Source organism: Choristoneura fumiferana, chromosome Z (assembly GCF_025370935.1).
Source record: "Choristoneura fumiferana chromosome Z, NRCan_CFum_1, whole genome shotgun sequence".
NCBI classification, from domain to species: domain Eukaryota; kingdom Metazoa; phylum Arthropoda; class Insecta; order Lepidoptera; family Tortricidae; genus Choristoneura; species Choristoneura fumiferana.
This window is the reverse complement of record NC_133472.1, coordinates 33,870,224-33,896,482: the sequence shown is the minus strand read 5'-3', so window position 1 is coordinate 33,896,482 and position 26,259 is coordinate 33,870,224. Positions and strand designations below refer to the sequence as shown.

The 26,259-nt window shown below is 36.6% G+C and overlaps 1 protein-coding gene across 2 annotated transcripts; it reads left to right on the top strand.

Annotated features, from left to right (window-relative positions):
• Window positions 1-16: 16 nt before the first annotated feature.
• Window positions 17-26,187, top strand: LOC141435330 (sodium/potassium/calcium exchanger 5-like). 2 transcript variants are annotated; one of them, XM_074098048.1, is made up of 11 exons: window positions 17-125; window positions 7,277-7,395; window positions 8,962-9,064; window positions 10,798-10,985; window positions 13,457-13,604; window positions 15,638-15,739; window positions 16,736-16,858; window positions 20,641-20,856; window positions 21,204-21,305; window positions 22,434-22,555; window positions 23,254-26,187. In XM_074098048.1, exons 1-11 carry the CDS (start codon window positions 29-31, stop codon window positions 23,464-23,466), a joined length of 1,533 nt encoding a protein of 510 aa, XP_073954149.1. In that variant the 5' UTR covers window positions 17-28; the 3' UTR covers window positions 23,467-26,187. The 2 variants fall into 2 exon arrangements, with proteins under 2 accessions (XP_073954149.1, XP_073954143.1); XM_074098042.1 differs by lacking the exon at window positions 17-125 and adding an exon at window positions 3,202-3,536.
• The last annotated feature ends 72 nt before the right edge of the window (window positions 26,188-26,259 follow it).

Sequence of the window (26,259 nt, the reverse complement as noted above, 5' to 3'; positions counted from 1 at the left end):
TAATACATACTTAATGCAGTACATTTGAATGAACTGGAAAATTCTAAATCCAATTCGGTCGGAAGTCACAAGCTACTTTAACACAATTAAGTCCAGCAGTGTGAGCAGCAATACCAATAATCCTGGTGGGTCAAAAGTCAATTTAATCGGCCCTTTTCTTTGTGCTCGGATGATGCCGTGCCGGCACGCGGCTTTATAACAATTAAGCGCAGTTATGAGATTTGAGCCGGCACGGACGTCGAATAGCTATTTAGCTCGTTGTCAACGAGCATGATGCCTATCAAGTAGGTATTAATTAGACACTATTATATCGGTAGAGTCAATAATTAGTAAAGTTATGTCAATCATACATTAGGTATCGCCCAATTTTATGTCTTGCCAGTCCGACAGGCCTTCAGCCCGGGACGACTTGTCAATTTTAGACGGTAGGTATGGTAATAAATAATAAATAAATATCATATGGGACACTTGACACCAATTGACCTAGTCGCAAACTAAGCAAATCTTGTACTATGGATACTAGGCAATGGATAAACATACTTAAATAAATAAATACATACTTAAATACATATTAAACATCCAAGATCCGAGAACAAACATTCGTATATACAAATATCTGCCCCGGCCGGGAATCGAACCCGGGACCTCAAGCTTCGTAGTCAGGTTCTCTTACCACTAGGCCATCCGGTCGCCAATCTAAATATACTCGTACATAGGAGTTTTAAGCTTTTTTGAACCAATAGAGACGCTTCATTTACCTCGCCTCGCTTCGCTCAGCTGTTTCCACCAGAGATGTGCTGTGCCAGGATGTGTAAATGAAGAGTTTCTATTGGTTAATGAAAAACACATTCCTCGCAACATATCCTCGCACGTTATTGGTGGAAACGCTGCTTTAAACTGACGCAAAATTGTGAGTGATATACTTTGTGGATCCTTCACTCAAAGAGATGAATGGGTGAATGGGAAATATCTAATTTATGGGCACTCGAATAAATAAAACAAAAAGAAAGACATGAAATTTGACGGCCAGATGGTCTAGTGGTTAAAGAACCTGACTACGAAGCTTGAGGTTTGGGGTTCGATTCCCGTGTCGGAGCAGATCAGATTTTGTTCTCGGGTCTTGGGTGTTAAATATGTATTTAAGTATGTATCTACATCTATATAATCATATTGATCCGTTGCTTAGTACCCATTACACAAGATTTGCTAAGCTTACTTTGGGACTTGGTCAATTGGTGTGAATTGTCCCGTGATATTTATTTATTTAAATTGTGAACAGTAACAGTCACAGAATAAGTAATACTAAAATACTGAGGTAACAGAAAACCAAAATTTCTCCTTTCTTTTTTCATATCCATTTAGACCAGTCTAGACAGTCTAGGTCTATTAAGTAGTATACTAAGTTAAAATTGCAAAGTAACTACAATTACTAACTTTTTAATATATTGTTAGTGCCACTATCTACTAGTAGTATTTAGTATTCAAGTTTGCAGCTTCAACAGACCTGAGCTAACCTCGTGGCATGTCCTGTTTACTGAACCTGAAACTACTAAAGCCAGAGACATGAAATTTTCCAGACATACTCTTTGAAGATCATAGAAATACACCAAGAAGGGATTTTATCGGAATTCCCTATATACTCGTAGAGGGAGGGAAGAGATAGGAAACAAAAGGGATTTCACCTTCGAGGCAGTCAAGACATGTTATGTGACAGTAGTCAGAGATGTTGTGTCTGTGTGTATAGCACAGGTCTTTCGAAGCTGCAAATTTCAATATTACGCTATTGAAAACGGTCTTAACAACACATAAAATTAGAACTGGCTGATTGTTTGAGATTTTAAAGGGTACCTACCTGAGTACTAAGCCCCGATAAAAGTTTCCAAGTTGCTTCAACGAATACCAAAAATAGGACGTGACGTCATGGACATGAGAAGAAGTTTTTCTCTCTAATTTATCAATTCTTTTAACAATGGGTTACTATGAATGTTACATAGATGTGGATACGAAGTGCAATGATATACTTAGCCGTGTTAACTTTACAAACAGCGGAAAGTTACATGTATTCCACTTGAAGAGTTTAATCTAGAGATAAGCTTCATTGTTGTTAATGGAAGTTTTCAAGTAACTGATAATTAAGTAGGTACGCTTTTTTTCTAGACTTAGATTAGGCTAGTGCGGTTGATGCCAGTATTTAAAAAAAAAATTTCAATATCGTCCTATTTTTATCAAGGCGTGGTAAAAAATAATGATGTTATATGGTCCAACTGATATGCGGATATAAGTGAAGGATACGTTTTATATAAGTAGGTACATTAAGTACCTACCCAGAAGGAATTTATACCTACTTTAAAATTCGTGGAAGGAAAGCAGAGAAGTTAATTTCGCTTGAAATGTATCAGAACTGCAAAGTTTCTAATATCTCTAAAATCTCCTTACCTATTCAAAAAAGTTACGTGTACATGTTTTGATTTTGTCTTACAAACGCAATTGTCAAAGAAACAGATAAATAAAAAATAATAGTAAGTTAGCAGAGGTTTAGCAAGCGTTAAGCAAACGTTGAAAGCTCCAACAAAGAGCATAGATCATAGTCATCAGTCAGTTTTCAGGAAGTCGTTATCAATAAAATAATATTTTAGCGTAGGTGTACCTACCAGCTATGTTTACAAAAGTGACACTAAACCCAAATGTTTTGAGAGGGCTAACTACCGGCATACTGTATACCGGGTGTGGCCTGTAATACGAGCAAAAAATTAAAACATAGATCGTCCTCGTCAAACTGAACAACATTAGATCAGCGACTTTTAGAAATAAAGGAGTCTTTGTAATTTTCTTTTTTCATACAATTTAAATACTGCTATCAATGTACGACATCCTAGAACAAACTGACGTCACCTGTCACGCTACAAACATCAAGCATTTTGCTTTACATTGCTTCTTCGAATAAATTTAAAAGTGTAATAATAATTAAAAACTAATTATTTTTAAAAGTCGCTGAACTAATGTTGTTAAGTTTGACGAGTATGATCTATTTTTTTAATTATTTGCTCATATTACAGGCCACACCCGGTATACTCCTACCTGTACAATTCTATTTACATTACAATCGATAAGGGCAAGACTGACACGTGAATATAAGTTGTAATAATAATGATTGTATTGATAACATCACTTGTTTACTTTATTTAAAGCAATCTTCAGTACCTTGGCAGCGTCTGCGACACTTACACGTTACAATTAATTGTTCAAATCCCCTCGCGTCCCTACAAATGCAGTTGCGCTGTAAACGCAGCAAATTATTCGAATTCTTTATTTGACAAATCGTCCTAATTCTCACATTTATCTAGTCAAAGATCTAATCCAAAATTAAATATAAATGGCAAAAATGTTAATAAGGACTAACCAAGTTAAGTGCAAAGTTAGAATGGCTGTTGCTGTAAGAGTGATTTTGTTTTTCGGTATTCCGTTGTGTTACTTCTTAGCGCGCTATGTTACAAGTGTATCACCCAGTCATTTATTAAAATTCGACACGGCTTCAGGTAAAACGATTGTACCTAATGAATGTAGATATTAAGAAAGGGGTTCGAGTTCATCCAAAATGCATAACATCTGCATTTATGTAAATCTATCGAAAATACAAACTGAGACATGGATGCACAGAAAAACCAGAAAAAGAGACCAGCGCTGGGAATCGAACCCAGGTCCTCAGCAATCCGTGCTGCGTGCTATAACCCCTACACCACCGCTGGACAGGAATTTAGACACGAATTTTTCCTATGCATACATATCTCAGGTTGCTTATTTCTACTACGCTACTTATGCAGCAGCACTAGCGACATCTATGTTTCCGCTCTCATCGAGAGACGTCACAGAAAAACAGAAAAAGAGTGCATCCATGTTCAGTTTGTATTTTCGATATGGTTTCACGGGATACCGTAAAAGTAACAAAAGTTGAAATAAAAAATACAAAAAGACTCCAACCAATCATAATTTGATTGCTTAGTAGCGACATCTCTTGTCTGGGTGAGCGGTTGGTTCCGAAAGAATGTGACGTCTCTCGATGAGAGCGGAAACATAGATGTCGCTAGTGCTGCTGCATAAGTAGCGTAGTAGAAATAAGCAACCTGAGATATGTATGCATAGGAAAAATTCGTGTCTAAATTCCTGTCCAGCGGTGGTGTAGGGGTTATAGCACGCAGCACGGATTGCTGAGGACCTGGGTTCGATTCCCAGCGCTGGTCTTTTTCTGGTTTTTCTGTGCATCCATGTCTCAGTTTGTATTTTCGATATGGTTTCACGGGATACCCGTAAAAGTAACAAATTTAAAGTTGAAAAAAAAAATACAAAAAGACTCCAAATAACCAATCATAATATGTAAATCTATTTGAATTAAAAATTACTAAAATAAATTAGTTTTACTTGACTCTATTTCATTGTCATCGGAGTCTATATAATTTATGTGTACTATTTCAAGTCCATCAGCCTGTTAGTTTATAGGTTAGTTTATTTAATCATTCAGTATTTTACTACATTATAATTTACATAAACGTCAGTTAAAAGAGTTTATATTCAATCGTCAAGGGTATAAATAATATAAAAATAAAATTCTAAGCATGTCATGATGTGAATAAAAAATAACAATTAAACAAGATTGGTTCTTCTCTACGTATCGTCATAATGAAAACGCATTAAATAACCGGCCAAGTGCGAGTCGGACTCGCGCACGAAGGGTTCCGTACGTTTGTTGTATGGGAGGCCCCATTAAATATTGATTTTATTTATATTTAATTAAAAGTGAAAATACGAATATTCTATGAAAGAAGAAGAGTACCTATTGCCGTTATTAATATCGAGCAAAAAACGGCAAAAAACACGTTTGTTGTATGGGAGTCCCCTCAAATATTTATTTTATTCTGTTTTTGGTATTTTTTGTTATAGCAGCAACAGAAATACATAATCTAATAGAAAATAGAAATAAAAAATAATTTAAACAATAAAATAAATAATTTTCAATTCGCAATAAAATTACAAATGTCAAATTTATAAATTAATTTACCGAATAAAATGTATTTTCTAACAAAAGGTATTTTAGTCGACGGCTAAACGTTCTCTTCGCTTTTGCGGTCTGAGGGAAGGTGCTCAAAGTATTTGGGGCAGATAACCTGCCACACAGGGAGTCAACATGATTCTTCCAATTCAAATTTGAATCTAGGGTGAAGCCCAGGAACCTGCACTGCTAGCATAGTGGATTGGGGCCTCCAATCGATGGCGGTAACACGATAACCCTACCCGAGAACAGCATGATGTTCGACTTGGTGAGGTTCATGATAAGCCCGTTCGCTGAAAACCACTGCTGCAGCTGCCCACACACTTTATTTACTCGTATCTTGTCGTTTAGCTGCTCATAAGTGGTGGCGCACACTACAACATTTTTGTCATCAGCGAACAGCACAGTGAGACCGTCAGTGATATAATACTTGGCAGGTTATTTATGAAAGCCAGAAAAAGTGTATTTCCGAGTGAGGATCTCTGTGGAATACCTAAGTACTTATAGTGACGTAAACCGGCTTTGACCTAATTTTTTTTCCGTTCGACGTCACCATCTCAACTATTTGTTTGCGACTTTTCAAAAATAACTGAATGAATTCGCTCATTTTATGTCTGATACCATACATTTTGAGTTTTATCAGTAAAAGGTCGTTATTGATGACGTCAAAAGCCTTAGATAGGTCAAAGAATATGCCGGCTACCTTAAACTTACTGTCTAGATTCATTGTTAACAATTTGTTATTTGGCTATCATAAGTTAAACTAGTATATGGGTGTTGAAGTCAGGGCTGTTCCGACTGAACCTAGGTACTGCGAGTACACACATACTGTATAAGTCATACGAATAATGATTTATACTAGATTAATACCTACTACTACTCGTATACTACTAGTTAGATCAAATAAACCCACAGAAATAATATTTACGTGCATTCATTGAATTTACGATTATTTTTAAATATTGTCTGTTGAAAATACATATCCAATATCCACTCTTGAGATCGATATTTGACGACGTCGATAATATCTGAAAATGCTAAAAATCAGTGTTAAATTGATTTCTGAGGTACTGCTACAGTTTAATTTTCTACAGAGCCAGAAAATGAGCCCTAGCAGTAGTCTTCTACTACCTATCCTACTTGTATGTATTTCTATACACTCGTATGAAACCGAATTCAGACCTTTTTGAACTATTTCCGAGTGCTTAATCACAGCCCGTGCCGTGCCGTGCCCGGTTTCAAAAAGGATGTGCCCGGTTTCAGAATAGAAATAACCCATCTCTTCCCGAGGATGTCGTAAAAGGCAACTACTTAAGGGACCTGATGTAAGAGTGGGCAGAAGCGCTGTCTCTTGATTACTAAGATCTCCGGACTACAGCACTGCAACGTGGAAAGCAAGGGGAAACTGCCACACTATTTTCCCAAGAAAGTCGTCATGAAGGTTCACTAAAGTTTGGCTAATGAAAGCTGAACCCGCTATTGTTTGAGTGGCAACATTATTCAAATGTCATGGGCAAACAGACCAAAGAATATAAGAAAACAGACACTTGAGCTTGAACTATTCTGTGACTTGTTGAGTGTACGAGTAGTACCTTCATGTGGTAAAAAAAGTTTTTTGGAATTTTTCTGCTGAAACATAGGTAAAACAATCAAAAGTGGTGTGCGTCAGATTATTTTTACCATGATAAGCAAATTCAAACAAAAACAAGCAGAGGGAAGCCTTGTTCAAACAGAAAAGAGATTGTTTAGATGCGGTGACCGTATTTGTAGGTTAATAGGCATGGTAAAATATTTTGATACTAATATCCCTTTCAGAACTGGTCTGGTAAGATTCACTTTTTCTCAAAAATATTCGTATTATCCTTTTTATGTTCAACATATCGTTTTAAATCATTACTTATTTTCCAATAGGCATGCGATAGAAGATAAATAAAGTAGGCACAATTCTTATGCCTAAACGTCACTTTTATACGGCAAAGAAGCTTCTGAACTTGTACTATTAGGTACTTATTCTGTGGTGATATCAACTGCAATTTTTTTTAATTTGCCGCGTTTTTGCAGGCTCATCTTTCATTAGTCAGACTCTGCTCATCCCAAACCGACGACCACGGCCACTCTATCAAGAGTATAGCTCCTTAGAAAAGAAAGAATCGGACAAATAGGCCTCATGTTTGACCGGCGCGGCGGCGTACTCATAGACATAATTGACACACTTATATCATTCATCCGCAGGTCTCGGTGATGGGTTCACAGTTCGACGCCTACTCGCTGTAACGGAGAAGCCTAACTGTACTTCTGCTGCTATTTTGGAGTTCCCGTCCGATGGATTCACCCGGATTCAAAGGCAGCATGTAGGTATCTTCAAACCATTCAAAATCAAAATCGTTTAATTCTGCAAGTACCTAGGCCGCAAATGGGGCTTTTACGTGTCACTTTATTATTGCTACCAGTTCATTCAAATATCATCATTGCCTAGAAGATCGTAAGAAACTTGGCAGAAAGTTATTTTTTCAAAACGAACAAAATATATAATTACAAATAAAGTATATATTAACTACTATTACTATTCCAAATCTGGGTACCCCAAGAGGGTAAAACTGTATTAAGGTACACAAAAATTTATATTAATGATCTACATAATTGACAAACAAGGTATCTAAACTGGACTTTGTAGTTCTCTAAAAAATTACAACTTTGTACGGTTCAGGAATTTAAAGACCAAAAAAATGTTATTAACCTCTATTAAAAGTGTATTAATAAGTGAGTGTTGTTGCAGTGATTAATAATTTAAATATATTATTTTACAACACACAAGTACCTATCAGTGATCCTCAAGATAGGGTGGTGAAGGTTAGGATATTGGGAGGGTGCGAAGTACTAGGTGGGCGTGATGAAATCTATCGCAGCGCTCATGGTGGCCAAAAGTAGAAATAGCTCTGGCTATGTCATCTGTCATACTCATATGAATCTGTCATTAACAAAGCAATTTGTATAGACTTTAACTACCTAATTATAGTAATAGAGGTTTGTGTTATGATGCGAGCTTGAATTATTGAACACTATCCCTGTTTTGTTCTTAATTCTTCTACATCTCGGACATGTCCAGCAACAATTTTCCTTATGAAACGGTTTGGGGTTGAAATTTTATATTGAGTGATACTCACAAAACCGGTCTTCAAAATGATACTCATTTTGATCTGAAAACGATATTTAATTTATTACTAGAGATTACTATTATTCAAAGAAACCAATAAGATAACTTTTTCGTTTTACAGTAAAAGTACAACTAAACATGAAGTAAACAAACCCTGACATAACGAAAATAAAACACACTTTTTGAATAAATTTTACTTACCTCATTTAATTTTAATGACCAAAAATGAATTCAAAACCTTTCGTCCACCCAAATCACGGTATCACAGTAATTTTGTATTATAAATCACAATGTCGCGATGAAATTTCAAAACGTCAGAGCATCAGAGCCAAAAAAGTTGCGGACGCTAGGTGGCGCTGATGTCGTGCACAGAGCCAATAGTCAACATGTTTAGCTTTAGTGGTATAACTATAGGGGAGCCCATACATCCTTATATTATTATTTTTTCATGTATTTTTTTCTTTAATTTTATACAGCAGTTTTTAAGTATTTTATTTGTAACTACTTATTTTGAAAAAAATACTTTTTGACAAGTTTCTTGCGGCGCATTCTTCTTGACAATGATGGTCTTTACGAAAGCGCTGGTAGTTTTAAAGAATTGACATGTAAAAGTGCCCATTTGCGGCCTATTTACAGAATAAATTATTTGAATTTGAATTTTTACCATATTTTTAGTGTTTTTTGTAACACCCATATATAAAAACCTTATTTAAGATGGTAATAGCATCATATTATATACAATGAATTTAATTTCAAATTGCAGGGCTTTGTAGTAATACATTGTGTTCTGGCAATCTACTGCTTTCTCCTGCTGGGTACGGTGTGCGAACAATACTTCGTACCCGCCATCGATATCATATGCGAACGTGAGTATCTCAAACGCACAAAAAAAGAAGTTTAACAAACTTCGCTGAACTGTTAAACAATGACTTCTTATCAGGCACCTTAATGACAATATTACTTACTTGATCTAATACCGTTTGTCACTGTCTTTATCCAGCAAAATTGAGTTTTATACAGCGTGTATTTTTGATACAACCTCAAACTTTAAGGGTAGTTAGTGAAAGCCCTATAATTAACACATTTTATTATGTATTAGTAAAAAAAAATACTTATTATTTTCCTTATAAAATTAATTAGCACGCAATGTATCACTACGTGATACTACCTGATACTACTTTGTTTTTTCTCAAAACGTCGCACTTGTTTTTCTAGTTTCTCTCTTGTATTACATTGCTGCACGAAAATATTTCAAAAACTAATTACGCTCTGGTAGTTAGTTAGTGTATTGTATTGTAATTAACAATTTGTTTTGATATCGGTTCACAGCACTTAAATCTTCGTCTGGTTACAGTTTGAGGTAGTATCAAAAATACACGCTGTATATCGTTAGCTCTTGATTGTCTTAGTTAACAGCATTAATCTTTCCTGTTTTGATTTTTAAAGTAAAAGAAATAAATTTATTTTTTTGCATTAATTATTTATGCTTACCATTAGCAGTTTATTAAGACTGAATTCGATCTAGGAAGTACATTTACAAAATAAATTAGCATTAGTATTGGTATGATAATTTATATCTGACCAAAGTTACTCTACTCTAAGTATCACCATACATCTATAGGTATATCAACATGTAATATAGGGTATTACAATTGCACCGTTATCTGCTTACAAACTTAACGTAAGAATAGAACGAAAGCTATGAAATTTTGACAAATAAGTCGTTATTACATGAAGTTTCACTTCCGAATTTATTTATTTTTTATTAAAATAAAAATATTAAATGTAGAATTAAACTATATCATGTACAGTCAAGGGCAAAGATATCGACACGGCCAAAGTTGCAAAAATATGTATACGCGACTCTATGCACTTAACATTAAGGCCGTGTACACATATTTTTGCAACTTTGGGCGTAAGTTATGAGCATAGTCAATCATTATTATGAGTTGATTACCGTTTGCATGTCATAAAACTACTTATAATGTTGCTAAAATTTATGTTCATTTTATAAGAAGTTGTTTAAAAATTTATTGACCACTTATTTGGCTGACCGTACAAGTAGGTACCTAATGAATTTTTAAAAAGCGTTTTCCATGTATAATACATAATACAGGTCAATATTGATACCTGCATGATTCCTATGAGTATGGTAATTTTTGCTTCTTTCGGCACAATTGTTTCAGGTGTCTAATTTTTAATTGTATTTTTTTTGCTGTGCCGAATTTCGTCAAATAAATTTATTCTTTCTTTATTTCTTTATAATATAAAGTTAAAGATGGCAACTACTACAACTACTGCAACACTACTGTGGGCGCGTTTGTAAAAAAATGTCGTTTTCAATATTAGCCTCAAAATAGTTTGCAAATTTTGAAACCACGATATAAATACAAACTAATTAACAAAACAAATAAACTACTTTAATACAAACGTTGCTAATTATCCCAAATCTTGTAACCAGGCCCGCCGCTAGCTGTTTAAACGCCCGCGCGCAATACCGATTAAGCCGCCCCATTACAATACATGCAAATTATGAGAATTTGCAACAAACAGACATCAAAAGTAGGATAGATCATCAAGGCACATGTCTGTGAACCAGGTCTGGACATGGAGGAGGACGTAGCTGGAGCGACGTTCATGGCGGCGGCGAGCTCAAGCCCCGAGCTGTTCATCAACTGCGTCGGCACGTTCGTCACCCAGGGCGACCTGGGCGTCGGTGCCGTCGTTGGCTCCGCTGTTTTCAACGTCCTGGCGGTGCCTGCTTGCTGCGGGCTCATTGCGGGAACGGTAAAGGCTAGATATCAAAGCCAACTAAAATCCGGCCGGAGGTGGGTCATTCGAGCATTCCAACCGCCTTACTTTCATGGTCACATTTTTTACGAAGTAGATTTTGATGTCATTATCGATTATTTGTTAGAGTTCCAGTACATACATAACAGATAACTGAAAAACTACATCAGATTTTTCTATTAATTTTACAGAAAAATGTTCACGAAAATGATTAATAACAAACGCTCGTATAATGCCTCTCTAAATCAGGCTCGAACACAGGTCAGGATTGGCTAGGGTACTTTTTAAGTACTTTAAAATATCTGAGCACGTACCTAGGCAATTGACAGTACGTTGGTATTCAGATTTCGGATAGCTTATAGCTTCAATATTTATTTATGGCGACTCTATCAAACTCAAGCAAAATCTTCAAACACTGAGACCCTCTTTATTTATTTTTTCACTTTGTCAGGTTTTTATTACTTCTTCTGTAATAAATGAGCGCAATTCACAGTCTGTGAAAATTTACAGTGTTTTAACGACCCATATATATTTATCAATGTTGACCGGGAGGGACAAAATCCTAAAAAACTAGAATACCGGTAGATACTCCAGGCAAGTACTTAAATTTTATAAGTTTAAAGCCCTACTCCAGTACTGCTATAGATCAATGTAATTTGTACCAGAAGGTCGAAAATAGGTGAATAATTAAATGTGTGTGTCGAACACCTGCCCTGCAGTTTACATCGTGAATACTTCATGTTTTTTAGGGTTCCGGAGCCAAAATGTCAAAAACGGAACCCTTATAGTTTCGCCATGTCTGTCTGTCCGTCCGTCAGCGGCTTTGCTCAGGGACTATCAGTGCTAGAAAGCGTAATTTTGCACGGATATATATGTAAACTATGCCGACAAAGTGCTACAGTATACAATTTAAAAAAAAAATTTTTTAGGGTACCTCCCAAAGACGTCAAGGGGGGTGATTTTTTTTCTCATCCAACCCGTCGTGTTGGGTCTCGTTGGATGGGTCTTTTAAAACCATTGGGGGGTTGCCAAGACGATTTTTCTATTCAGTGATCTGTTTGCGAAATATTCAGCTTCAAAGTCCAAATTTTCATTAAAATCGAGCGTCCCCCCCCTCTAAAAATCTAAACCGGTGGGTGGAAAAATTTGAAAAATTCAGGTTGGTAGTAAGTATATCAAACTTTCAAGGAAAACTATAACGGCTATGTTTGCTTGAGAATTATTAGTAGTTTTACTCTTAAATAGCAGCCTAAGGTATAAAATATACCTAAACTTGGAAGATTCCCTATAAAATACGAAATCCTTAGAAAAATATTACTATTTTTTTCGGAATGGCTACGGAACCCCATTTTGGGCGTGTCCGACACGCTCTTGGCCGGTTTTTTCTTCCTGCAGTCTGCGCAACGCATGCATGTTTGATGTCAGCAATAAAACGGTGCTAGATGCCTCTGAATCTTTTTGGTGTCTATATCATTCCTTTAGCAAAAACTTAGTCGTCATTTTAGAAATAAATAAACACTTTAATGTATTCGCAACAGTCGTTTAAAAATATTAAGGTAGGCAGTTTAAAATTATAGTTTTGTGAGAACAATGTTGGAAGTGCTTTCGGATTACATCATTCGTTTTGTTTGGGTACTGTTGTGTGCTCGTTTTGCTTTAAAAATGAACTCGTAAATAGTTCGAAACGCGTCAATTTATATAGAAGTTAAGTTGGATGGGTTCTAGATAACACCTATGTTTCGCACAGACGTGGCTGTCATACCTATACTTAATGTGAATATGTATGTGGCAGCGGAGCAGCAACACAAAAAGTCCCTCCTCAAAGTAACGATGAATCCTTGAACAATAGGGATTATATATAACACCCCTCATCAACTGATGTAGGTACTCACTGACCAACTTCTCTGTGTAAAAAAAAAATCTTCGTTATTCGGCCGAAATTCGGTTTAAATTCGGCAATAGAAAAAAAGGAGCTACCGACTTGTACTATTTCGACTGAAATTTAGAAAGCAGTCTGTCATATCAGTAAAATATGCAACAGAAATGAAATAGACTTTTAGTACCTATTCTTTCAATAAACATCTTGATTACAATTCGTAAATTTAACAAAAATAAAAATCTCTTCTCATCTATGTAGATACTAGGTAGGTACTCGTATTTAAAATTTACTAGAGGCAAGTCATTAAACCGAAGTTCGGCCGAAATTCGGCCGAATTCGTTTTTTTATTTACCGAATGTTCGGACATACTTTTTATGAGCTGTCAAAACATGACTCTCCAATACTGTCTAATAGCATATTAGAACGTCACTTTTTTGCCAACTCAATTAACTAACTATTTGTTAATTTGAAATAATAAAAAAACTAGATTTCAGGGTTAAAGTGTAGTACTTTTATACAAGAGCCGCGTTATGGAATTATTGATGTCATCTAAGTATCTATTTTAGAAAGCACTGCCGTCTCTCTCCAGGTTATAGAGCTGGACTGGTGGTCGGTGTCACGAGACTGCCTGATGTACGCTGTGTCCGTGGTGGCGCTCATTCTCACGCTACTTGACGACAAGGTGCTGTGGCATGAAGCACTTGTGCTGGTGCTCATGTATACACTGTACATATTAGGTACGTACTTGGGCAAGGCTTCAGCGCATCAAACGCAGTTTCTTGCATTCAGTTCACCAGAATCCCCTAGCCTGATCCCCAGGGGATCCTGGTGAACTCAGGACGAGAGTTCGTTAGATTTTCCTGGACGCGGATTCATAACGTTAAATTAATTACCTAACATTTAAGTTATTTTTTATTTTAAGGTGACGCCCGTCATACAGTTTGCGATAAGCTAATTGACATTATTCACTTTTTAGAGTTTCGCCATGTCTGTCTGTCTGTCTGTCTGTCGGTCCGTGGCTTTGCTCAGGGACTTTTGGTAAATATGTAAACTATGCCGATAAAATGGTACAAGACAAGAGTTTAAGAAATATACTACGTACGTTTTTCATATTTACTTACGTTGAAATGGTCTTCACAACAATACTGTGCGTAAACTTTGCAGTATTCAATATTTATTGCCGTACACCATTATTGTCGCAAATTTTCTCTAATTCGAATAGGTAATTATCTTCCCGGGAGTTGTTACCATGCTTTTGTTGCACGAATAAACTAAAAATAGGTCAAACATATTTTCGGCTATATTTTGTATTTTTGGATCAGAATAGGACAAAAGTGTTAAAAAACCCTTTCTCTCGAAATGTTTTTCGAATCAGGGTAAGTACATTGCTAAAATATGAACAATGGCAATTATCAATAAATATATTTTCATACTTATTTTTGACAGAAAGAGAAGAAAGAATAGTAGATTGTTCAACAAGGGACTAAAACAAGACATAATGACACAAGACGTTTAGCCACCCGAGCAAGGGTGGTTATAGTTCAAGTGTCATTATCGTTCGATCGTTCGATTCGTTCGAGGAAAAAAAACAACGTTCTCTAATCAAAATTACAAAATTCTTTTTACAATGTACTCTCAATACGAGTAATGGACATCTGTTTAAAATTCAAATAGCAAAAAAAATACCTACCGTGTTTTTTTTGTAAAGTGACGCTTTAAATTTTTTAAACAACAACATTTTTTTGTACATTTAGCCAACAGATAAGACAAACTTGAAAACTATTTAAAACTAATTGTACTATGCATACTCGTAATAAAATTAATCCAAGGGCAAATATTCGAGCGTTCTGACCGCGCGGTCAAACTTCATTAGCGTCCCACGTTTATATAACACAACAGAAAGACAAGTCACAAGAATTTTAATCACACTAAATTCAGCGTCGGTATTGTATTCAATTTTCATAAAAGAACTACCCTGAGTATTACCTCGTTTAATAACACCTGCGAATACACCAATGACAAAAAAACGCTACAAAAACGCTGAATATTCGCCCTCAACCTTAATATAATTAAATATGTTCATTTACGTAATCATTAGTCGTGTTCATGAAATTAAATCGTTTATTTTTATATTTTTTCATTACACCTGCTCGTAAACAGTGTCGTAACATGCAGGCTACCTTGGTTGCAACCCCCCAAATAAAACCCTCGACCTTAATGTGCTTGTCATGAAACCCGTGGTCGGGAAATGAGTCATTGCCCATACTAATTTTCTTCTCATGAAGCCCAAGATCGGTAAATGAGTTTGTTACTGCATGGCGTGCTGCTCGTACTGGCGTGCTGGTCGGGCTACTTCGGGCTTCTAATAGATTCTCGTTCGTAATTCCTTATTTAGTGCCTTTAAAACACAATGTACTATTGCACAGTTGTCATTGTGAGGTTATTTTAGGCACAATCAATGAAAATGGCGATAATCCTCCATTCACAAACTCCGTGACTGGCTGTTTAGGGCTTTCCAGAGTAAATTTCAAAATAATACTTTAATTCCTAGAGATTAATAACGAGCTTCAGTCCCGATATGCAGAGACAAGTTATTTTTTCACATTTTTTTTTACAAATGCGCTCTTTGTAGCTCAATTGAAAATAAACAGATCTAGGTACTAAATACTTCACTGGAAAAAAAGGATACCATTTCCCAAACTTATCGTTTCTAGTATTTTTCTCCTCATAAGTATTTACAGAGTTTAACTGCTTTTGAATTTTGTTTCAGCCATGGTATTCAACGATCGTTTAGGAAAATTTGTGAGAGGTAGACTTTGCTACTTCAACAAACCGAAAATGTATACAGAAATAACACCACTTCTTGTTAAAGGTATGTTTCTTGTTACCTATGGGTGTATACTTTTTTTTAAATTACTTTGGAGACAATGCCCAATGATAAATATTCTGTACTTAATTAAAAAGCTTAAGCTTAAGCTTTACTTGTGAAACACATACATAAACCAATGCAACGGCCATACAATTCTAAAAATCATTGTCTTACGTGGAACAAAACCGTTATATTTATTAAGATTACGATTAACTATGTACATATTTTTTTTTTATAAAAATTAGTGCGTGTTATTCATTATACCTTCCTGCAACTGTAAGTACATTCACTATCGATAGTAAAATAGGAAGCATTCAAGCTGTGAGGTGATTTCACGATTTTTTTTTTTTAACATTTAGTGAAATTTCGATCTGTAAGGTGCTGTTTCACCATTCATTGATTAGTGTTAACTGACGGTTAAATGTGATGCCGTCTACGTTTCTTCGAACAAAACAAATAGAGACGGCATCACATTTCACCCTCAGTTTACACTGATCAATGGATGGTGAAACAGCCCCTAAATATCAGGTATTGGTTATATGCTTGATGCGTTTAAATAAATAATTAACAACGTAATCAAATCTTGGGAGTAAACTTTAACCACTTTTGAAGAAACTGCATTGGGTACCGGGGTGAATCCTTTTCGCTGCAAGTGCCATGTTTACATACCACACATTTGCCTTTAACACCGTTGTGAAAAGATTTCACCCTGGTGAGTGATTCAGCTTCCTCGACTATATATGCTTACGTGTGTCGATTTGATGACAAAGCATAAACCAAGCGTCTCAGTAAAGTACCAATTAGAAAAAAAAAATAGTTTTTGTTAAAAAATAGTTTTTAATACGAGCCTTTTAACTGACTCTACATTTTGTTAACTGTACTTTATTGTCATTCACCTTTTCTTATGTACCAAATAAATATCAAGTCAAAATATTTGAAGCAACCAAACGAATATACAAGGTGAAGTTGAATAAAAGCTTGTAAATAAATGTATTTCAGAAAAAGGATATTCTGTGGAGACCATTCTCAACAAGCCTTGCAAAACAAGCAGCCGAACAAATAAACATCGCGACTTAGAGAATGGAATTGAAATGATAAGAAGGCACGATTCCGCGGACTCCGGTAAGTTGTTTGATACAAATAATCTGATAACACTAATATGTACTTACTACTTAAATTGTGTATTGATATAATTAGTTTCCTCTGTTATAATATAATCCATCGTTTTCCTGGTACTGCGTTTGTTTGAAAAGGTAACAGTGTGGAAACTTTTTCAGTGTAGATAGGAAGGTACATTAAAATTAAAACTCTTCTTCTAATATATGAAAATGTCTGGTTATGTGTTTGTAGTCCCACTTCTTCAAAATGGCTGGACCGATTTTTTTTGTATATTTGTTAGGCACGAGAATAGGTCGTTAAGTATTTTTCCGTCGCCCTCATTTTTTTATGGCAGGCAGGCAAATTTCGACTAACTAATTATCGAATTTCATATCATCGAAAACGATATATCGAATATTCAATACTAATATTTTCTCTTGGAGTACTTTCACTTCATCGAATAGTCTAGTCAAATCTTATATTCTTCTGAAAAGTGAAATGAATATAGTTACTATTATTATAAAAATAGTTTTGGTTAGGATAAAACAGCGACCCCAACAAAAATAAATCGCTACCAGGCAAGTAGGTTAGGTTAGGTTAGAACTGGGACTCCAACAAAAATACATTGTTCTCACAAAACTATAATTTTAAACTGCCTACCTTAATATTTTTAAACGACTGTTGCGAATACATTAAAGTGTTTATTTATTTCTAAAATGACGACTAAGTTTTTGCTAAAGGGATGATAATGATATAGACACCTAAAAAGATTCAGAGGCATCTAGCACCGTTTTATTGCTGACATAAAACATGCATGCGTTGCGCAGACTGCAGGAAGAAAAAAACCGGCCAAGAGCATGTCGAACACGCCCAAAATAGGGTTCCGTAGCCATTCCGTAAAAAATAGTAATATTTTTCTAAGGATTTCGTATTTTATAGGGAATCTTCCAAGTTTAGGTATATTTTATACCTTAGGCTGCTATTTAAGAGTAAAACTACTAATAATTCTCAAGCAAACATAGCCGTTATAGTTTTCCTTGAAAGTTTGATATATTTACTACCATCCTGAATTTTTCAAATTTTTCCACCCACCGGTTTAGATTTTAGAGGGGGGGACGCTCGAATTTAATGAAAATTTGCACTTTAAAGTTGAATATTTCGCAAACAGATCACGGAATAGAAAAATCATCTTAGCAACCCCCCAATGGTTTTAAAAGACCTATCCAACGATACCCCACACTAAAAGGGTTTCATGAGAAAAAAAAATCACCCCCACTTTACGTCTATGGGAGGTACACTAAAAAAAACTTTTTTTAGTTTTTTATTGTACCATTTTGTCGGCATAGTTTACATATATATATATCCGTGCAAAATTACAGCTTTCTAGCATTGATAGTCCCTGAGCAAAGCCGCGGATGGACGGACAGACAGACAGACAGACAGAGGCAGACATGGCGAAACTATAAGGGTTCCGTTTTTGCCATTTTGGCTCCGGAACCTTAAAAGTAAGTAATATAATATTACTAGCTTTTGCCCGCGACTTCGTCCGCGTGGAATAGTAACATTGGAAAGTATTTAATTTATATAGGGTAACCTATTCTGTCAATAATAGCAGATAGAAACTTCTACGGTTTACTGAAAATAACCTATTTTAATAAATTGCTTTATATCTAAACTATTTTTTTTTGTTCTTCCATTCTTTGGTAAAACATAAGTATTCTACCTGCCAACACAAAAGGACTAATTCTTCATAGTGAGCTCTTGACATCTTACGTCCTGTATTGTAAGTTAGGAGGGTAGGATTATAATTAAGACGGCATTCTTACTAAGCATAGCTACACATATTTCCGATAAATATACTTATAGTAAATTTGTTTGGAATTCGTTACGAACTTTCATCCCCATATTTTCAAGTAGGTATGAAAAATTTAGAAATTTGAAAAGAGCCGGCACAAATGTTTTTTAGGGTTGACTTTGCTGTCCGTCCGTCCATCTGTCTGTCAAGACCCTTTATCCCGTAAACGTACGGAGTAGGTATGTATCGAGTTGAAATTAAAACCCTAAACGTCCCGGAAGCTATGAAAAAAAGTTATAGGGTACTTCCGGCTGTCCTAGAAACTTGAAATATTGTATAAAGGAAGCTCTTACTTATAGCAAATTTTATTCCCTTTATAGCAAAATAAGTAAGAAAAATCTGAAATCATAATTTTTCATGTCTGACTGTCTATGTCAATTAGTAATTTAAAATGACCCCACATTGCGTACATTTTGCTTATGAGCTTAGAATAAGCTCTGCTAACACTGGATATTCATAAATACCTATGCACGGAACCCTTGGTGCGCGAGTCCGAGTCGATTTTAACAAGTTTTTTTTTGTTTTTTTTCGAATACCTAAACACAAAGATTCATCGATTTATCTGTGATAATGTCGACGTTCCATATAAATTTTTATCCTATTTCATCCCCTCGCAGGTAGGTAATATTTTTCAAAACCTTGAACAAAAATCTATTTATTTTTCAAAGTGCCCAATGCCAAGTTTCATAAAGAACCATCGATTTATCTTCTACAATGTCGACCTTCATATTAAGTTTCACCCCCTATTTCACCCCCACACAGGACAATTTAAAAAAAAATGCGCGAAAATATATATCTATTTGTCTCTTATCACGTGTCCAACTGCCAAGTTTCATAAAGAACCATCGATTTATCTTCAAAAATGACGATCTTACATGTATAAACTTTCATCCTATTTCACCCCACACAGGAAGAATTTAAAAAACGCGTGAACAATTATTTATCTCTATCACGTGCCCAAATGCCAAGTTTCATAAAGAAACATCGATTTGTCTCGATAATGACGACCTCCCATATGAGTTTCATCCCCTATTTCATCCCCACATACGTCGAATTTTCAAAAAGCTAAAACACACCCGACTTATTTTTTATTAAGTGCCTAAATGCCAAGTTCATGTTTTATTTCCGACAGCGACGAACTTCCACCATATAAACTTTAACCCCCCATTTCAACCCTTAAAGCCTCTTTTTCGCAATAAAAGATAGCCTATGTTCTTTCCCATGGTCTATATATCCATGTACCAATTTCATCCAAATCGGTACTGCGTTTTTGCGTGAAAGCGTAACAGACAGACAGACAGACAGACAGACAGACAGACAGACAGAGTTACTTTCGCATTTATAATATTATATGGATATATATATATATATATATATTCCAAATCTGCAATCAGCTATGCTACAGCCATAATCAGATAAATAATGTATGAGTTCAATTAACTTTTATAGGGGTACTCCATCGAGCACACTCCTCTTTCTTGAAGAGTAGACTTCATTCTCTCTCGTCTAGCTTGAATATTTGCCAACGCCACTAAAAAAGACAACTAAAAAGTAAAAAATAATTATGCACTACCTAGCTGTTGCCCGCGACTTCATCTGCGAAGAATTCGTTTATCCCTATCCCGTGGGGACTATGCTGATTTCCCGCAAAATTAGCCGAAGTTAATTTAGTATAAGTACCTATCTAGTAATATTTTTTTATATAAGCGTCGTCGGTGTCGGGGGACCGCTAAGGTTAATACTTTAAAAAATTCAACATATGTACTTTAGTTTCCTGTTAACCTTAGCGGACCCCCGACACCGACGAGACTAAAGTTTAGTATGGGGAACGCTTCTATAGCGCGATATCATCGTGCCCCTTTCGCAGTGTAATAAAGACTCACATATAACTGACATATAGTCAGCATATTTTTGGGCACCGTCGTTATCGATGTATGTGTCTGTTATACAGACTCAAGCAACAGCACCATATGGCCGTGGCCCGACGAGAAGACTTCGGGAGCGCGCAGGTTGCTGTGGATCCTCACATGGCCCATCAGCCTGGTGCTTTGGATGACTGTACCGGACTGCCGCCGCCGCCGCGCGCTGTACCCGCTCACCTTTATCATGTGCATTGTCTGGATCGGAGGCGTGTCGTACCTTGTAGCTTGGATCATCACAATAATAGGTACAAACCTTATGAATCATGTTTTGAGCCTCAAATTTTCGTGTCTCCGAATTAGTACAGAAACAGAACAAATAACTGATGTTTATTGCGTCTACAGATGCCAAAGTCGGCTAAAGTACCGGCAGAAAAAAAAAATGTAAAATATCGTCAACTTATTGACAATGACATCAACATTGATTAAATTGACAATATTTGGTGTTTTATTGTCAATTTAATCAATGTTGACTCATAGGTCAATATTAAAAGAAATTATGCATGACCTACCTTAAATCTAGTTGGCAATCACTTAAAAAGTATTAAGTATTATTTGTATTATTATTAAAGGTACTTGTATTTCACTCGTGCAGGTGACACGTTCGATGTCCCAGACAGCATCACAGGGCTGACCATACTAGCGGCCGGCACGAGTCTTCCGGAGGCGGTGTCCAGTGTACTCGTTACAAACCAAGGTAAAATTGGTTTCAATACGAGGCTGTGGGAATTGACAAGATTTCATTTTTTAAACACCTGTAAATTACTACAGGAATCGAAAGAGTTTTGCCTCCTGAACATGTGAAAATATTTATTATCATTTATTTCTCCATATTTTAAAAAAATACAAAATATATATATATAGCTGAATTTGCCAACACTACCACAGAATAGATATTGACTTTGCCTTTTTCACCAGAAAAAGGAGCTCTCATAATTTTGACATAATTTTACGTCAGATTTACGTGATCTTTTTTTAAATAAAGACCAGACAAAAGTAATGGATCTAATGTATGGTAGTTTTGGAGTTATGCCCTTTTAGAATAAGCACTTCTTAAAAAAAATGTAATAAATTAATTAATAGTCGTAGCGAAATTTTTAAAATATCAGCGTCTTTCTCTTTCCAACAAGAATACAGAGAACGAATCAAATTATAGTCTTAGAAATATGAAATCTTGTCAATTGTGTGTTGCAATTGGACTATTAAACAATTACCTGTTTTTTGTGTTTGAAATAGTATTTGTTGAAATTCCGAGATTTTGATAAATTCTCATGGGAATCCTCAAAAACTATATTGTGGTCTTCATTTGTATGAAGAAAAACCATGCCAAATTTCATGGCAATGCAATAGAATTAGCTGTGATGAGATGATATTAGGATTTTAGAAAATAGAAGTAGGTAAATACATAGGTAGCGTTATTCCAGACATCAAGCTATTTACACACCAATTATCATCCAAATCCAAGGGCATCGCCAGGGGAGAGCTGCCCTGCCCCTCCCCCCCATAGAGATTCAAAAAAAGTTGCCGAATGTAAAGCAACCAAACCTGTCCTAAGTCTTTGACTTGACTTGCTTGATCGATCATTGCTGTACGTCGAAACCGAATCTCGAATGAATTCACCAATTCCAATAAATACCTACAATTCATACTTTTCTCCTTCTCCATATCAACTTGTCCCCCCCCCCCGCGACGCCCTTGTCCAAATCAGTCTAGTCGTTTTAGCGTGAAGGAGGAAAAGCACATACACATACAAAATAGGATATTTCTGTCGATACTTTCGAGAGTCACCTTTAGATTGCATTTTAAATAGGTGTATGACTTTCAGGGCACGGTACTATGGGAATCAGTAACTCCATTGGTTCTAATACGTTCGACATCCTCCTATGTCTCGGGCTGCCTTGGTTGGTCAAATCCTTGTATTATCCGGCGACACCGGGCGACCACTGGGTAAGTGACTTCCGAAACAAAAAGCTTTTCCATTATTTTCGTAGCGCACCAACAAATAAATCACGAACATTTTAAACACCAAATTGACTCAATTTTCATGCTTGTTTACTAAACCTTAAAAATACCTACTCTAAGCACCGTAAATACCACTTCAGTATAATAGTTCTATTACCTAAATGAAAATTCGAACAAGTGAGCATTTTGCTAAATTTACTTGACAGAGTAACCTGACGGAGTATCTGCCCTACTCACTTCACTCAAGTACTTATTATAAAATATTCTTTGTTACTATTACTATCATAACTTACAGCACAATACAACACAATAACTCTTCATACAAAATTAACATGGAAGCTAAGGGCGCTCTTATTGCTACAGAGCAATCTCTTTCATTCAGGCAGGTTGTGTACCTTAGTGTACCAACTAACAAAATATAATAACAAAAAAACTTGGGTACTTATTTAGCTTAAGTACCTAATTTATATTTATTAATTTAATTGTTACTTAGTGGTTCCAAAACCGTTTAATTCAAATCCAAGTGTGAAAGCACTTCATTTTTGTAGGAAAATTTTCAAAATCTTTTATAATCCTCTTGAATATTGCTGTGAAGTAAAAATACTACGCTACGCTATGCGCTAGGACCTACTGACCTGATGACACAGAAACATAATAAGCCTGAGACTTTTTGTACGTTCTAGGTGATAATAAACTCCAGTGGTCTATCGTACAATGCCATCTCTCTCCTTTCGACGCTGTTCGCACTGTACGGGTGCCTAGCTCTGAACAAGTTCCAGCTAGACTGGAAGATCGGCCTCACATGTGCCGGCATCTACGTGGGCTACTTGGTGCTAGCAGCGCTGATTGAACTCAACGTCTTCTTTCCTGTCAACCTGCCCATTTGTCCACATTAAGACAAAATGGGAGCCATTAAAGAGATTTCGGACTGCTATCTTGTCGGTAAAGCAAAGGTTTATACTTGGATAGCAATGGGGCGGACAGCAGCAGGGTGAATTATTTCGCTGTTCATTGTGTGTGCTCTCGGGTAACCACTGTGTGACGAGGTTCTCGGCCGCGCAATGAACAAAGAAAACGTTTATTAGCTTGAACTTAGCTTGACACGCTACCGCGTGTCTAGATCACTCCGCTGCCCGTCCCACTGCCCGCTAACGTCAAGGGGGGCTACTACGAAATTCAAAAATCGAAGTTCCTGTCGTACCATCCTTCTCACTCTCCTATTAAATAATATTTTCTCAAATATTGACGTTGTGTTACAAATAATAGGCCGAGAAGTATCGCGCTGCAGGCGCTGTGGCTCAGCTGCGTGCGCGCGGTCACTCTAGAGCGGCCTGCAAAGAGATTTCATACAACCTTGCAGGCCGCTGGCCGGCAATGCGACCGTCTTTTGTTTCAACGCGCGCTCTGCGACACGCACGCGGCCCACGCCCAGCAACACCACAGCTCGCACAGCAGCACCGCCAGCAACCAGCGCGACACGCGCGTACACAACATGGCAACCAGACTAGCATCCCGCCAGCTTCATTTCTTTTTTTTTTTTTATTTCATGTAATGTTTGAGAAAAGCACTTTACAAGCCTCGGCCGGAACCTGGGGTTGCCGGCCTCGCATCCCTATCCGTATGTCGCACGGGCGGTACTAGAATTACGAACATCGCCTCATTAAAGCCCTCAGTCTTCGATTTCGGGCTTCTAATAGACTCTCGTTCGTAATTCCTTATTTACCGCCTTTAAGACAAAATGTACTATTTCTCAAACATGTCATGAAATATTGACGTTGTGTTACAAATATTAATAGCTAGGCCGGGAAGTATCGCGCTGCAGGCGCTGCGGCTCGCCTGCCTGCGCGCGGTCACTCTAGCGGTCTGCAAAGAGATTTCATACAACTTTGCAGGCCGCTGGCCGGCAATGCGACCGTCTTTTGTTTCAACGCGCGCTTTGCGACACGGCCTACGCCAGCAGCCACCACGACACGCTCACACAACACGGCGCCCAGACTAGCGTACCGCTAGCTTGATTTCTTTTTTTTTATTTGTTTCCTGTCATGTTTGAGAAAAACACTATACAAGCCTCGGCTGGAACGTGGGGTTGCCGGCCTCTACATTAATGTACTATTTTCTCAAACATGACATGAAATATTGACGTTGTATTAAGTACAAATAATAGGCCGGGAAGTATCGCGCTGCAGGCGCTGCGGCTCGGCTGCCAGCGCGCGGTGCAAAGAGATTTTCATACAAATTTCCCGCCCTTGGCCGGCAATGCGACCGTCTTTTGTTTCAACGCGAGCTGCGCAGCCACACGCCACACAACACGGCGACGAGACTAGCGTCCCGCCAGCTTCATTTCTTGTTTTTTTTTAATTTTATTTTATGTCATGTTTGAGAAAAGCACTATACAAGCCTCGGCCGGAACGCGGAGTTGCCGGCCAAGCAGATATAGACGGTTAGGTATGGTTCCCGGCCTCTACAGTAATGTACTATAGCGTCAGCGGGACGGCAAGATCCGAAGTTCGAATTTTGCACCTCATACTATAGGGCCAGCAGGGCTAATACGAAACTCGCAACTCAAAGTTCGTATTGTGCCGTCCCTCTCGCTCTCGTATTAAATAGCATAAGTGTCAGAGGGACCGCACGACACGAACTTCGAGTTTCGTAGTAGCCCTGCAGTACGCGGCCTTGAGGTGCGCTTCAAGTACTTACTTAGATACTCGCTTATGAAAAGATAACGCATCTGTATAAGTTATTGTTATTATTCAGAAAAGCGACGGTTAATTAGATGCGCTCTGTAGTACCTTAGAATAGAATAGAAAAACTATTGTATAATCTGTGTATGTACAAAGATGGTGAAAATGGTTTAGTGTCTCAACAGTTACCCTTCCGGGCATACAATGTTTCCAAAACTTCGTAAAGTCTAATTCACAATTTACTAAGTAGCATATAAATCATAAAAAGCCTTTTCTATTAGCCATTTTTTAGTGTTCGTTTAAAAGTGCTATCATCTATACTTTTTATATCATTAGGAAGATTATTAAATACTTACATGAATAGCTGATATTAAAGCTCTTTTTTTATTCATTGAGTTGTTGATCTTGGGAAGTTTAAGATCATATTTACATTGAGATCGAACATTAAATTTACATGATCTCTTTGGAAAGAATTCTGGCTGATTTTTAACAAATAAACATAATTATAGGATGTATATGCATGTCAGAGTTATGAAGTGTTTTTCCCGAAAAACGTTTCGAAGAGACTCTTCGGTGCGCATCCGATATACAGTCCTTAGACATATTTTCTGTACTTTCTTACTTATTTAAATAGTAATGGAATAACTTTCTTAAGGCTTTGTTTTGAATATTAAATTATCGAATAACGCAGGTTAGTATTTCCGGGAGAAAAAAAGCATTTTAATGCAGCATAAAGCCAAATAAAGCTAAGTATACAGTGTTATCCCTAGTTTAGTTACAAAGTGAAATTTCCGAATGTTACTTACATAACTAGGTTTTGATTATTGAAATTTAACTGCCAAGAGATCCAAAAACCCTATTTAGAATTATAAGTACCTATTATACTAACATACGTCATAATATACTTATTAAAATAATATCCGTAATGAAAATAAATGTGGCATTTTATTACGAGTACCTACCTATGATATACCTACTTACCTCCAGGGTTTTTCTTATGTTTCGGAT

What these genes read in the sequence shown, in the direction of transcription:
- LOC141435330 (XM_074098042.1), top strand. Translation starts at nt 3,374, where the DNA reads ATGGCAAAAATGTTAATAAGGACTAACCAAGTTAAGTGCAAAGTTAGA. An exon ending in AAAATTCGACACGGCTTCAG is followed by an intron (nt 3,537 to 7,276) that starts GTAAAACGATTG and finishes ATTCATCCGCAG; the next exon opens with GTCTCGGTGATGGGTTCACA. An exon ending in GCACGATTCCGCGGACTCCG is followed by an intron (nt 16,859 to 20,640) that starts GTAAGTTGTTTG and finishes TCTGTTATACAG; the next exon opens with ACTCAAGCAACAGCACCATA.